Source organism: Coloeus monedula, assembly GCF_965178545.1.
Source record: "Coloeus monedula genome assembly, chromosome: 4".
Lineage (NCBI taxonomy): Eukaryota > Metazoa > Chordata > Aves > Passeriformes > Corvidae > Coloeus > Coloeus monedula.
Genome location: NC_138784.1, coordinates 63,283,774 through 63,299,629, shown reverse-complemented (window position 1 = coordinate 63,299,629; position 15,856 = coordinate 63,283,774). Strand labels below are relative to the sequence as shown.

The following is a 15,856-nucleotide window of genomic DNA, read 5'->3' as shown; positions in this document are numbered from 1 at the left end:
AAACCTGTTTTTTTCTTGTGAAAGGAAAGCATTTTTATTATTCCCTTCTGCCCAAAACATATGAATTACAAACAGCAGATGGCCATCATGAAGTTACTCATTTTATATAACATCATGATTGAAAAACTCAGGTACAACAACAAGGAAATGAAAAATGAACACAATAGACCTAAGACTGAAACACTTCCTTACATTTTAACTGAATTGTGACTTCTATTTTTACTACTTGATAAATAAGACCTATCCAATTTTCATTCATTAATGTTTAGAGATCACAGTAAGAAATCCTCATATAATTAAAAAATTAAGTCCAAGGAACAGAGAGAAACATTTCCTCAAAGGTTTATCTGTTAATCCTGTTCTCTCTGTAAGAAGCCAAGGGATAATCTAAACAAGACAGTCAGTTTCACAACCCTGGTAATTTTCATCCATGTTGCATGCCCATTGAAATGATACATGTACTGTGCACACAGAAAGCAGGCTTGACCAGAGATACTTCTGAACAGCTGTATTACCACTGGTCATTTGCTATATGCATATGGCAAAGAGATCTTTCAAACCTCATAAAATTGCCTCTCCTTAAAGGCCTTGATGATTAAGGCCTTTATGCCCTTAAGATATCTGCAATGCACAATAGTTAGTGCATTCGCCCATTTTTGTCAGGATTTGAACGAATGGATGATTCCTCAAGAGAATAAAATGGCAATGCTTAACTTAGTTTGACATAGCTACAGAACTATATGTCTGTGAGGATTTCCATCACAAAAATACTGTGCTTAGAACTGGTAAAGCCAGAGACATGAAAAGAAAAATGTTCTGTGAAAGATAAAAGCTTTATTCAAAAGAAGCTTTTAAAAAGGGTCGAGACTACTAACAGTCTAATATCTACTAATACCCACAGAAACACAGAAAATAAGATAGTTAAATTGTGTTATATAACAATACTTACAGGCTTTTGTTGTGGAGCTGTACTCACTAAAAAGACAAAAAAAATTATAAATAAAATTAAGATTTTCTTTTTCAAAAACAACTCTATAAAAGCAAAAACTAGTAGAAATAATTTTAAAATATTCTTAAATAAATAAGGCAGTGTTAAGTTTACTTTGTTAGCCAGAGTTTTTACCCCTTACAAGTACGTGCTGCCTGAAATCATTTGATGTCTCCATTAGAGCATCTGGAATTAAAAGAAGCTAACAGCAATCTGTGTTCACTGTGTTGTAGTTGGCAAACAGTTTATGAAATTTCAAAAAAAAAAAAGTCTGAACCATGAAGAGTGGATAGAAAACATCAAATGACTGCTGAGCTGTCACAGATTAAATGGATATATCAGCTGGCTGAGCAGGTAGAGACTGATTAAATAATTCAGGGAATATTAGCAAAGATACAACTACTGTGTTGTACCCAACACAAAAGCCAAGTATTCATGTTTTTTATTCTGAAACAAGGCAGTTTGATTGCTAGGGCTGGAGGCATGAAGAAGTGCCTAAGGCAAAAAACACACCATATCACAGAAAAATCAGCTCCAGCATAGACCTCTTCCTGAGCACCTCTGAGTAAGACTCCATCAGTGACTGGGTCTGATGAGATTGCAATGCTGCCTGCGACATGCACAGAACAGCACCACAAGCCACACAAAACCTCCCTCCAGTGATCAAAACGAAAAGAAATAACCAAACATGGGAGACAGAAGCAAAGTGAAAGTGAACAAGAGGAACTGAACGGGGGAGAACCTCTCACAAGCTTCTTCAGACACACAGGCCTATGGCAGTTAAGGAATGCAAAATAAAATACAGCATTGCTTTACAGGTTCAGATCCTGCTGCTAAGCTCAGAGAAAAACCTGCCTGAATACCCCTGAAAGGGCAAGGTTTTCGAAAAGGTTATTAAACCTCAGCACCATCACTGCTATAAAAAGGGAAATTATACACAACTTATTCTTGCAGTGCTGTAAAGAAAACGCATCTTCAGCCATATATTTAATTACAATTTGCTAAGAACAAAGTGTGATAAGAATCCCGTTACTTAAAATAATATTTATTGTAATGTCAGGAAGCAATATAAAAGCTGCATGAACAAAAACAAGTTATTTCCCACACATATAACATACAATCTCTAGCTATGTGATTATACATTATGTAAAATTCAATATAATATATTCACCATTTAAACAATTTTTCATCTAAAAATATATAACGCTGTGAAATGGATTCTGACCACTGTATTTGTTCCTGATACAGAAACTATTTTTAGCATACCTCAGAGATTTTAATCTGCAATATATTTTCTGACAATATTACAAAGGGAGTTATTTCTCCCCTGCCTGTAGCTGATGTGCTCAACAGGCAAATTAGTAGCAACCATAGTACTAAAAATACATAGTGCATACTACTAAATAAAAAATCACTAGAAAAGCCACACTTCCTCCTTGTCTTCGCTGATTGCTGTGAACTTCTTTACCTTGATTTCTCCTAGCTAAACATAAGGTACAGTTCCTATCTAAACTCTTAGCAAGCTTAACATAAAACATTTTATACCACTAGGAAAATGGGCTTACCACAAGTTCAGTTAGGTACAATAAATTCCATTTTTAAGGGTGAAAACTATGAATGTAAAACTTTTCATTGCATCTTAAGAATAAGTTACAACAGACAAGAAGGCAGGTAATTCCACAAGGACACTGATGAACTTGTAACGGAACTACACATAATTTAGATAAGATTATTAATTATTGTCAATATTAGACATGCAAGCTTCCAGTGTGACTAAAACCCAGGCATTGAAGCTTGTGGGATGGGAGGGGAATAAGTTTATACCAATAAATCTTTTTCTGTATTGGGTGACCCTGAAAACTTGAATGTGCAAAACCAGTAGGAAAGCGTTTCTCTGATAGTTTCCAGAGCAGGATAAGAATTAAACAGGCATGCATCTTTCACATGCAATTATTTAAAATGTGAATTTTCATTGAACAAAATACTGTTAGCAATAATATACTGATGGTAATTTACTACATTGTATTTAAATATCTTGTTCATACCTGCTGAGCCAGAGGGGGGAGGAGCACCAGCTTTCTGCCACTCAGTAGCTTCAGCAGCCATCCTGCGCACGTAGGCATCATCCACGCACATCAAAATGTTCTCTGGCTTTATATCCGTATGAATGATCTTGCACTTGCTGTGTAGGTAATCTAGACCCTGAAGTACCTAATAACAACAGGATTTTTAAAAAATTTGCTTGAAACTGCAATTAAATTATTTAAGAAACTCAGCCTTCAGCCGCATTTAAAAAAGAGCCTGATTTTATCCCAATGCTCAAAAGTACCCAAAAACTGGAAAAAATATATACCAAGTAATAGCATAAACGTAATTTTCCATTGCAGCATGGAATTACAGTAGTTTATGAAACAAAATGGATGCATAGTAATACCAGTACAATAACTGAATTGCTTAATACTCAACTTTCAAAAATCAGTTTTTTAAACATGCGTAGCACAAGTTTTGTCCAAGGAGAAAAAGAAAAAAATATCTGTATTACCTTTAATAAGCCTTACCAATAACCTGAAAGCCTTACCAAACAATGCCACTCTCACTAGTCCAAACAGTTAATTCCAGTCTCACAAAAATTAAAGCTTTTTAATCTTTCAGGACTAAGCTCTTCCTCTTTTCTCAGGTATGAACTGTTTCAATTACTTGGAATTTTTACGTTTGTCTACATTCAAAAAGCAATTCAGGTTGGAAGACTGTGTGACTCAAACCTTCGTCTAAGTCATACCACCTTCAAAGTTGTATCCAACCTCAGAATCAGACCAGCCTGCTCAGAGCCTTCATCCAATTCACTTCCACCTACCTCTCAAATGCAGAGTTGGCTGGGCTGTGCACTGTCGGCTGGGTAAAAACCTGAGTGGACACCAGGCCCAAGAGCTTGGTGAGGAATGGAGTTACATCCAGCTGGCAGCCATCACTAGTGGTGTTCTCCAGGGCTCAGTACTAGGGCCCCCCCTGTTTAATACCTTTATCAATGACCAGGACAAGGGTACTGAATGTATCCACACAGAGTTTGCAGATGACACCAAGCTGGGCAGGAGTGCTGATCTGCTGGAGGGCAGGAAGGCTCTGCAGAGGCATCTGGACAGGCTGGATGATGGCCTGAGGCCAGTTGCGTGAGGTTCAGCAAGGCCAAGTGCTGGGTCCTGCCCTTGGGTCACAACAACCCCAGGCAGCACCACAGGCTGGGGCAGAGTGGTTGGAAAGAGGCCAGGGGGAAAAGGACCTGGGGGTGCTGGTTGATAGCGGCTGAACATGAGCCTGTGTGTGCCCGGCTGGCCAGGAAGGCCAATGACATACTGGCCTGTATGTAAGCAGTACTGTGGCCAGCAGGACCAGGGCAGTGATTGTCCCTCTGTACTCAGCACTGATGAGGCCACACCTCAGATCTTGTGCTCAGTTTTGGGCCCCTCACTACAACAACTGAGGTGCTGGAGCATGCGCAGGGAAGGGCAACAGAGCTGGGGAAGGGTTTGAAGCACAAGTCTGATGAGGGAGCTGGGGGTGTTTAGTCTCTTAAAAAAAAAAGGAGGCTGAGGGGGGACTTCATCACTCTCTAAAACTGCCTGAAAGGAGGTTGCAGCCAGGTGGGGGGTCACTCTGTTCTCCAAGGTAACAAGTGACAGGACCAGAGTAAATATCTTCAAGTTGCACCAGGGGAGGTTTAGATTGGATATTAGGACAAATTTCTTCACTGAAGAGGTTGTAAGGCTGCCAAGGCAACAGGCTGCCCCATGAAGTGGTGGAACCACGCCCCTGGAGGTATTTAAAAGAAGTACAGATGTGGCACTTAAGGACATGGTTTAGCGGCAGACTTGGCAGTGGGTTAATGGCTGGAATCTAAGCTCTTTCAGGTCTTTTCCACCCTGAATGATTCTATGATATGTTATATATATGCTTTCTCCTTGCTGAAACACTTTTTCCTTATGATTGCCTCTCATCAACTTTATTTTCATAGAATAGCAAAAGAACATATTTTGAAAGAACACATCCCAGTGAAATGTTCTGAAGTCTTTCAACTTGCTAACACTCTGACTCTACAAAAACTTAAATACAGACAGACAGCAATTTTTTTAAAGAACAGGTTATTTTCATTTTTCAGAGAGATACCATTTTTGTTCATCACTATCATCATCCTAATGGTATTTCTTACTCTTACAATGATTTACTTTCCAGATTTTATTAAGAAGCACGACATGTCAACCAAAACTGCAATTTAATATGAGTATTCACACCTATGGAAAAGACTCATTCCTTCAACTTTTTATTCTCTAAGGCAGCTCAGGAAACTCCCCTGTCATTGGGAAACCTCGGTTAAAAAACACAACCCAAACCCCCCAAAAACCCCAGCATGCAGAAGTGCAGGCTACCCATTAAGATCCTCTTGCAAATCGCACTGAGATGAAAATAAAATTATCTTATCTTAGATATTAGTAAGAGTTCAGTTTAAATATTGTTATTCTAACCTTCGGACTGTTAACAATGGTGGAAAAACCTAATGAAAATATTAACAAAACTTACCTGTCGAATTATGCTTTTTACACAACGGATAGGAAGGCCTTGATAATTAGACTTGATTATCCATTTTAGAAGATGATGTCCAAGTACTTCAAAGACCATGCAGACATCTGGAATTTAATTAAGGATGACTTCCAAATAAACTTGTTCATGAGATCAACAAAAACGTTTGCTTCTGTTCTGGCTAAAGGAATCATCACCCCCTTTAGAGGGAAAACGGTTTCCCCTAAAAGGAGCATGGTAAATGCTTTGGTATGTCATTTCAATTATACAAAGCCAGTATTCAACTGCAGAACAAATTAAAATAAAACATTTTAATTAAGCAAATTTGTCCATTATTTCTACATGTTAATAACAGCATTAGGGTGAATAATTAAAATAAGTAATTGTAAAAAGTAACTAATTCATTGTTGTTTTCTTTGAAACAGTTCAAAGTACTGATTTGGCCTATCATTTCTAGTTTTTAATAAATTTTAAATTATCTGAATAGGAGGTTTTAATAACAAAAGTGTGCAGCAACCATGTTTTAGAAAATGAACCATAATAAACATTATTTTATTAAGCTCAATATAGTCACTTGACAACAAATACTAACATAGTAAGAGAATGGATCTCTTAAAACCTGCAGTTTTAACTGCCGAGAATAATGGCAATTACCAAAGAACTCAAGAACAAAAGAAATGCAGAACTCAGAAGCAACATGCAAAAAACACCATGACAAAATATTTGACACAGCATTTACTACTGGCCACTGACAAGAGGCAAACAGTCAATTACCAGGGCAGGTTATTAGGAAAAAACAAGATGTAGGAACTTTCTGTGATTTGTGGTTCAAGGGCTTCCTAAGTTAAGAGACACTTAGATGCCTGGGTATGCTATCTTTCTTTTGAGAAAATCCTCAGATATTGAAGCTAAACTAAAGTTTCACTATCCATATCGTTCTGGCAAGAAGTTATATACAACTAGACTGTACTGTATTAATCCTCAAACATGAGCTGGGAATGACCTTAATGTACCTGGAAATCAGAAAGGATATTAAAATCTTAACTACATGATACTATAACCTTGCAAAGAATAATGTAATACAAATAACAGAGTATTAATTGATGGATACTGCAGGAAAATCTCAATGAATTAAGACTATCTCAGAGACCATTCATATGGAACTACACTGCTAGGAGAGAAATCTTACCTAACTTCTCTAAGTTTTATTTAGTAGAGTCTTGGCAATGATCTTAAGAGTCACTGCCTTGTGTCAAAATGAGACATACCTTGTCTGTCAATTTATCACACATATTCTTCTCAGGTACCTACGTAAAGGTAACTCAAGTTTTGACACCGACATCCCCTATACTGAAGTTACACAAACAGTAAAAGGTCTTAAGACTGGTCAAAGCACACTGTGAAGAACTGTAACACACCTGTTGCCAACTGTTCATCTCATATCACATTCCTGAATTCCTGTATTAGAGGAGACACCGAATTTCCCACTCACATCAACTGAATCTACTCAGAACATTTTAAAACTCAGTTCCATTCAGAAGAGGAAACAGTCTTGGTTACTTTACCCCACAATGAACAGTAGTCACTAGTAGAGCATACAGCCATCATAAAGGATGAGCAGAGCACATCAGTTCTGCAGGGCTTTTTAACTGAGCCCACACAGTCAAGCTGCAAAGCTACACAGATTTCAAAAAGGCAGGACACTGCAACATTCAGAAATGAAATATAGGCCACCCGCCCACAGTCCTTCAGACCACTGCTGCTGCAGACTCTCCAATGCACATTCCTGACATTCCTTGCACTTACGAAAGTGTTAAGCCTTGCCAGTAACCAAAAGAAAAGGGGATGTAAGGAAGTAAACAGCTGAGAGGGAAGGGGAGGCCACCAAGAAGGAAAATGTAGGAGGAATGGCAGAGGCAGGTAGAAAGAGGGAGGGTCACATGAAAGTGATGCCTACCTGAAAAAAAGAGATTGCAACATTTTGCTGGGAGGACTTGGACAAACTCAAGGGACACTCCATACTGGAGAGACAACTGGAATGGGGAGAAGATACAGAGCAGGCTCAGTGTTGGGAGTAGGTATGCAAAAATGTGACTGCTGTCTGATTTACCATCCTGATCTGAAAAACATTAACCTGAAGCCAGACTGTCCAGAACAAAGAGTTTGGGAAAAGCCGTGCATTAACTATTAGGAAACCAGCCTTTCAAGTCCCAGGATCCTCCTACAGCACCAATAACCTGACTGGTGAGGAGGTCCAAAAAGTCCTGCAGCAAAAAAACCCCTGAAGCCCACCCAGCAAACATGCTTCTTGTGAAAAGCTCTTTGAAGCAGCATGGGGGATGTCTCCCAGTGGGAAACTAAGCACAGCAGCAAAAGTGAGAGAAAATGTAACATTAACCAGCTGACAGACTTAAGTTCTGAGAGCTGTTCTTTCTTGACTCAAATCCTACCTGTAAACTATCTATCTATCTACAAATACACATTACTTGAGCATTTAGAAATGACAAAGGTTAAAGGCTACTTAAGCTCTAGCACCAACACTGAAGTCTTTAAGATGCATCTCAGTTGCTTTTGGATTGGCAGCATTTAGGCACTCTGGTATTTAATTAACACTCTATATTTTCTGGAGATACATTTATTACAATCATTGTAATGTCTGATTGGTGGGAATGTTTTCTTCTTTATTTTTTCCATTTGTCTCTCCAAACTCTTGTTCCATTATGTGATTATCTGAATCTTTCATTAAAAAACTGCTATACTCAAATGAACATTTATTGTCTCTAATAAATGTCCACTGCAAACAAACATAATAATTTACACTTACTGAAAACACCAAAGCGCCCAAGTTCATGCATTCTGTTATTTCATGATAAAGTCATAACTGCAATCTACGTAAAATATACAAGTAGCTAAAAAATTATCTACCTAGTGCAGCATAACATATTATTAAAATTCCTCTGTATATAAACACTTGCTACAGCTCCTAAGAGAAAGATGACAGTTTGCAGTCACACAGTGCAGGCCAATGGCTCTGCGCATTCCCAGCTCTGTTCTACATGGTTCTTGACAATTTTCCCTGTTTGGAAGCTCCTTGACATTTTGTGGTATTAACCATCCAAAGGATTCACCCACCTCTCTTCTGTCTTGCTTTAGCTTTTAAATGCATTCCATGACCAATAATCAAGCTTCTATGAAGCACATGTTGTTTTTATTTTATAGTCAAGCAACAGATATTTAGTGACTTGCCCAAAGGAAGCTGGAAACAGCAAAGCATGGAAGAAATCTCAAATTACTCTACTTCTCTCAACCTGTGCAACTCAATGACACTATTGTAGCACTAATAGGGCATTTTAAAAAGTAAACAGCACCAAAACATTAAAATCAATTACCTTCTCCATCCTAAGAGAACCTACACCAAAGATTATTTTCCCTAGAAGATAAAAAGGAGCTGATGAAATAATCAGTGCAACCAACTGCTGCTCAAATAACCCAGGATGCACAAGCTGTTCACAAGAAAACTCAAAGCACAAGATACCTGGTGTTCTATTTTTGCTGGCAGTCAGGACTTTGACAGACTTCCAGCTGTAATTTAAATTTCAGTCCAGTTATCAGCCCATCCTGCATGTATTTGTACTTTTCTGGAAAATGTACTTTTCAGTAAGGCAGGAACATTTGCTTTCCATATAAAAATTTCTGTACTGCCAGTTTTCAAGAGGAAGGTAAAACTGAAATAGAATAAATCAACATCAGCTGTCCAATTTTAATCTGCCAACACAAAGCTACCTGACCCCTTATTTTTCACTAGCACATGGTCTCTTTTGGCTTTGTCAATGTAAGTGCTATATTTCAAAAAGAAATAAGTTTGGATATGCTTTCAAAGTATTATTGCTAACAAAATTTACTCTTCACACCTAGAAACAGCCCTCACCTTTAATACAGCTGTATATATACACGTGAATTTTAGCAAGAATTTAAGAACATTATGGGGAAATTGCTCTGAGAAACCGATAAGAGTTATTTCTATGTATAGCTATTAATGCATTATCCTACTCCGTATTTCGTATTAGTGTTTTACAATAAAACAGTAGATCAAAATTTTTGGTTTCTAAAAACAACTTAATTATTCTTCAATTGTACAACTGTCAGATGAAGACCTGAAGTGCTTTGGTTGCATTGTATTTTAGTGAACACAGACAAAATACAGATATTTATATAACACTTCTTCATAAGCATCTCAGCTCAAACAAAAACCTATCTTTTGCAGCACAACAGCAGCATGAAGAAACTCAACCCAGTGCTCTTTGCCTCACTGTGTTACGCAATTTCCTTGATCACCATTTATATTTTAAATGACTACTAGCAACTATACGGTTTATTTCAATTCTTTTTAATTTGATGGTAAAACCCAGGACAAAAGCAGACCATACTAAGCAGAACATATCCTTCTACCACAGTAGCTGACCGCTGAAGCAACCAGGAAACAAATAAAAATGGGGCAAAGGAAAAAGAGATAAGACACCAGTCTGTAACTGAGAATACTTGACCCCACACTCTCATTCTCACCACATACCCAAAGGCTCCACAACTAACGTCAAGAGATGGATGAATGGGATGAAAAGTGCTTGTACACTTCTCTCTGGAAGGATGCTTTCTAGTGAAAGCATATTTCAGTAAATTCACATTTACTGACAGTCACCTTCTATACTACTCTCCTAGAAGGTGAGAGCTGGTGAAAAGTACCTTAATCTCATCTGCTGAAGACTGAAGGCACATCATCGAAATCAATGTATAATTAAGCTCTCTAGAGCAAGAACTGTCTTTCTGGCAATATGACATCATGAACAATGAGGTCTGCTACTGGGCTCCAAAACACAATGAGCACATACATAAATCCAGCAGTAACAGTAAATGAAAGCACAGTAATATAATAAGCTGCTAAAATACCTAATATAATTAGCAAGGATAACTCAGTTTAGCTCAACTCTAAACTCAAATGTATTTACAGACCCAAAATTTACGCCGAGAACAAGTCAGTTATATTTCACTTCATCTCCTTTTCCACCTCCCCCCTTTTGTTTTTTTAAAAGAAGCATTTGAATGCGAAGCTTCACAACCTTTGCCAAAAACAAGGTTAACACCTGGCCAAAAGATGATTACATGAACAAGAGAAGCATCTCCATGACCTCACACTTCCCACAAGAAAACAGAAATCAGCTTTTTCATGACACTGACAATTTCTCTTTGCCAATCTAGAACAAAAAAATATTTCTTTTAAGCTTCAGTTACTACAAATGTTTTCAGTAAACTCTAGTTTTTAAGTAAACTATCTCCAGTTATACCAGACTATGACAGGATACATGTGACTTCTTTTTTAATTTTGCACTGTGTTTAGAAAAGCTAAGTTACTTTCACTCCAGAGAGTGCCTTACACACTGCACTTCTCCTTGCATATACATATATTTTAGTCTTTCTAGTTTGTAAATGTGAAGTAAGATTAACTAGAAAAATCCAGCACCAAATGCTTACTTATTTCAGTAGAATATTTTTAATGAGAATGCCATGTTCTTAAAAGGATACGAATTCCATTCATTCCAGAAATTTTGAAGTCATCAATTAGCTGTACAACCATATCCTTGTTGGGATCATTAGGGTCACTTTCACGAACCTAAACCAAGAACACAAACACTGACATTTTAGGAAAAAAATCACTTTAAAATACTAATTAGTTAGATTTCCACATAAACAGTATTTTGGAGCTTCAGAAAACATGGTAACACATAACAAGCCAGATGTTTAGAGGAGAATATGTAAAAAAAAAAAAAAATCTAAAACCAATTCTCTGTGTTCTTTTTAATCCATTATTAGTGTTATTATTGTTATTGAACACTGTATTGCAATAGTGATACTTACACATTTGAGCAACTTTATTTCATCCAAGGCTGTCTCTGTATAATGCTGGGCACTTTTTACAACTTTCATTGCAACAAACCTTTTTCCCCTTGGAAAGAAAAGATACATTTTCAACACATATGCTGAGCTAAAACAAACATACTTTGAAGGTTGGGAAATTTTAAATAGACTATTTCACAGTCTAATGCATCCTGACAGAAAATGCTGAAATTACACTTAACAACAACTTTTAGCAATACTCTGTTAACAGCCTAATTTATTGAGTATTTTGTCTCCTTGATGCTAATGTTTCTAAAAGAGGAATCTGCTTACACATTTTATCATTTAATGAAGGTAATTACATTTTTTCTTTAAAGATACCACAGAAATAAAAATATTAGCTTATTCTTGCATGCTCAAGGCAACATGCAAATTCAATAAACAAAGCTAATTTGTCAAAGAAAATAGAATTACATTTATTTCTGAGAGCTTTGATAAACTACACCATTAATTAAGAGCTAAATAAGACTGTAGGCATCTTTCTGCACAAAATGATAGTAAACAGTTACATAACTTTATCATGCACGTAAAACAAAAGTTACTGCAAACAAAAGAAAGTAACATATTATGAAAAAAGTATATGGAAATAAATAGTTTTCTTACTGCATATCCCAGCATAGCCACACTGTAGAGAAGTGTCCCCATCCTAACTTTCTAATAACATGATACCGGCCATTGAAAAGATCACCAATTTTCACTGGATGATAGCCTCCTTTCATGAAAAATAAGTAGAAAAAAGAGTATTTAGAAAACAAACAATAATTTTCAGGTTTTCAAGTAATTCTCTTATAGTATAAATGTTCCTTTTCAAATTGCCCTGTACTATAAATAGGAAATCTGAAGAAAACTTTAATGTTAAAAATTCTGCGTTGCTTGGCTTGGAAGGGAAAAAAATCATGTCCTGTAACTACTGTAGAGTTTATTCACCCTTCTCTCTTATGGCTTTTATTGATGGTAATATTACCATCTGTTCTCTATTTCCTCAGGCTTATCTTCCACTTCAGAGACAGGACAGAAAATATCTACATTATTTCTTTATCATATTTGAAGCCTCTCCAGTCAACATATTTTGGATGATTGCAGAATCTCAGCAGAGATTGTTTTAATTCCCATTTGCTTTCTAGTAATAAAAGTAGCAATAAAATACTTCCTGAGAAAATGTTATGAACAATGCAGGATTTATTGATACTCTTCTACTTGGCTCCTGACCCACAGTAGCAATGCCTTTTTCTCATCTCTGAAGGTTTTACAGTGAGGAGGAAGAAGAGAAAGCAGGCAGCTCTGGGCTTTGTCCAAACTGCTTTTTCATTACCAAAGTCTGCAGTCCAAACTTACACCACTACACAGGTTCTCCACAACTCCATTAGGCAGAAAGGCCAACAGGAGAGGGCAAGCTGAAGCTCAGGTTTCTAGGAGGTGTAATGAAGCCTTTTATTTCCTTTGTATTTTAGGAGACATTCCTACTCCTAGTTAAACACAGGGAAGACAATGAACACCCAAGATTTTTATTCAGACCTTAACACACCAACAGTAACATCCACAATTCTACCTAAATTGCAAACAATAAAGCTGCACCATGCAACCCTCCAGGACATCACCAGCAGCAGACTCAGAGCAGCTTTCAAGGAATCACTTCTTTGTCCCTTTCTGGTCCTTCACAATGTCATGCCCAACTGTCCTTTGGCAGGATCCTCAGTTATTGAATCATGAAAACCTCAGACTACTTCTGTAAGTTGCTGTATCTGTTTTGAATCCCCTGAAAATCTTGTTAGAACTGGTTAAGACAACAACGTGAATTTATAACTTAATTCCTTGGATTTAAAACAGGGACTTCTCTCTTATCTCCTTTTATCTGTGGGAACAGTGATGTCCAATCTGGATATATTTATATTCTTTTTTTTTTTAATAACATCTTCTGCCTTAACAGAAGTTCAACAGTTTTTTTATGAACTCTCTTATGCTGCCAGAGCAGATTAATAAAGTTAACACAACTGTGCAACAGAATTATAAAGATTACATACTCAGGAGTAGGTTAAAGCTTAAATGACGTGTTGTGTTAGATGTTGGTATGTCTAACAAACTCTAAAACACACACAGCTTTGATATATATGTGCTAAGGTGTAACTGCAAGCTTAGCAAACAGCAGACCCTTCCCTCGGGGAAGACCTCCCCACCCCTCCCATCACTGGGAAGGAAACGTTCCTGAAAGCTGCCAGGACAACTCACCCAGCAAACTAAAATGATACTTTCATTTCCACTCCCGAGTTGTGCCAACCTCAGTAAGGATACCCACACTGCCAAGCCGGAACTCCTCATTTCCAAATCAAAAACCAGATCACTTTTGGAACCCCTGATGGGATTTACTCTCCAGGAGAGAAGGGGGGACATGGACTTACTGAGAGTAAGGGCTTTCTATTATACTGTCCATTTACAGAAAGCAACAGTATCAGCCACATATGAATCCCAAGTCTATTGCAGCTTCATTATTATAGAAATTTTGCTGAATAAATGCAAATACATGAATCTGTACTAATACAAAAACTAAAAACAAAAATAAATTTTATTTTGTCTATTTAAGCATCCTTCTAGTAACAGCTGATGGAGATGTTTAACAATCTGGATAAATATGATCATTATTTAAGACAGTTATTGACTGGTTCAAAACAAACAAACAAAAATATAATTACTTGGTAATTTTTTTTCCCGCAAAATTCTATGCAAGATGATGAAGTCATAGATGCCAGAGGAAACTTAAGAGAACATACAGGAATTCTACCTTTCCATTACTGAAAAGGTTTGCATTTGTTAAGTGAATCAAATCTGATGACCTGCAAAATTTATATGAGACTTCTACACAATACCCATCACAGATAAAAATATATTCTCATAAATAGTTTAGGCAAACAAGTGCCTTTTAAGTCTGACTCTACAAATAGCTTTTGGCATACTTGTGTTTCAAAGGGTCAAAAATAATCAAAAACTTGTGATAGTTTCTTCTCATCACAGACAGAAAACAGCAGAAGGGAAATAAGAGAAAGACTCCAAAGTTAATAAACTGGGGATTGAGAAGTTATTTTAGTAAACTCTACGTGTTGGAAGCGTAACAATACTATATATGTAAAAACCATGTTATTTTGGTCCCTACACCACTGTCATAACTAATTATAGCAATACATCAGCATATGTGACAGATGCCAACAGTGGTAGCATATATAGCATACAACTATATATATTTCACAAGATACTTTCCACTGTCCTGAGTCACAACAGGAGCAGTTTTGGAAATAACCTGTTACCACTCCTCTACATGTTATTCTCTGATTATTCATATCAGCAACATATGCGTGTACACGTTGTGGACAACCAGGTAACAACCCACTTAGTTATGTGTATTTTAAAAAACGGTGTCATCCCATGATTAATGTAACCATTTAGTCGTCCATGGTAACAAAAGTATTTCTAAATATTAGTAACAAGAAAGCATCCATGCAAAATTAACAAGCTGATAAAAATTATGTGCTTTTGGAAAAACAATACTGGCATTTGAAAATATACAATGTATAAGTAGCACTGCTGATAATGTAACCAAAAAAAAAAAAAAAAACCTGAACCCTGTTGTACTATTCACTGCAGCACACACAGAAAAAAAAGTGTCTCTCACAGCTAGCTAGCTACATGCATGCAAGAAAGAGGGTCAGAAAAATGAGTTCATTATTCCTGAATGTCTCCTGAATGTGTTGGTAATTGTAGCTGGCTCGTTCTATGTTTGTATAGGGAATTATTCCCTTTGTGAACTGGATGAATGGGAGACATCACCAGGGGGCAAAGAAGATGATCAGAGAAGCAAAAAATTCCAATTACACCCATGGCACAACACACTGTTGAAAAAAATCTCCAAGTGTTTCAAGGCTTTTCAGAGAAGAAGAAAATCTAGCTTTATAAGGTACCCCTTGAAAAAATCATTCAGTTGGACTTTTGGTATTTCTATTCCTTAAACAAATAAATATTTGAAAAGCATGTTATGCAAATTAAGTGACACAAACCAAAGTAATGTCACAGATTTAAACAGGCCCTGGAGGAAGCCCCCAGGGAACAGAAGTTAGTCTGCTTTTCACAGACGGCTGTTAGTCAGTCTCTTTCACATCAGGTGCTAATACAAATTGATCCATTTTCCTCATTAAAAAATACTACTATGACTATTTACTAATCACCATGTAATGTGGTCAATATGCAACCCAGCACACAGTAACATACCTTAAAAATAAAATCAGTAACAAAAATACTCAGGAAGTACAGCTAAGAGGCCATATGTTGAATTCCTGAAAAAAATAATTATATACTCGTCAT

General features: G+C 36.8%; 1 protein-coding gene across 6 annotated transcripts in view; it reads right to left on the bottom strand.

The window, feature by feature from the left end:
• SRPK2 (SRSF protein kinase 2) overlaps window positions 1-15,856 on the bottom strand; it is a 90,424-nt gene that overhangs the window by 25,474 nt on the left and 49,094 nt on the right. For 5 of the 6 annotated variants that reach the window (XR_014226367.1, XR_014226368.1, XM_082280562.1 and 2 more), the window contains exons 3-8: window positions 12,113-12,221; window positions 11,471-11,558; window positions 11,138-11,225; window positions 5,561-5,667; window positions 3,034-3,199; window positions 950-975 (exon numbers count right to left, since the gene is read on the bottom strand). Coding sequence is in view for 4 of the 6 variants with exons in the window: in XM_082280562.1 (XP_082136688.1) it covers window positions 950-975; window positions 3,034-3,199; window positions 5,561-5,667; window positions 11,138-11,225; window positions 11,471-11,558; window positions 12,113-12,221 (584 nt within the window). In the remaining 2 variants the exon portion in view is untranslated. Of the gene's footprint in view, window positions 1-949; window positions 976-3,033; window positions 3,200-5,560; window positions 5,668-11,137; window positions 11,226-11,470; window positions 11,559-12,112; window positions 12,222-15,763; window positions 15,829-15,856 lie in introns of all 6 variants that reach the window. The other variant, XM_082280565.1, reaches the window with a different exon arrangement.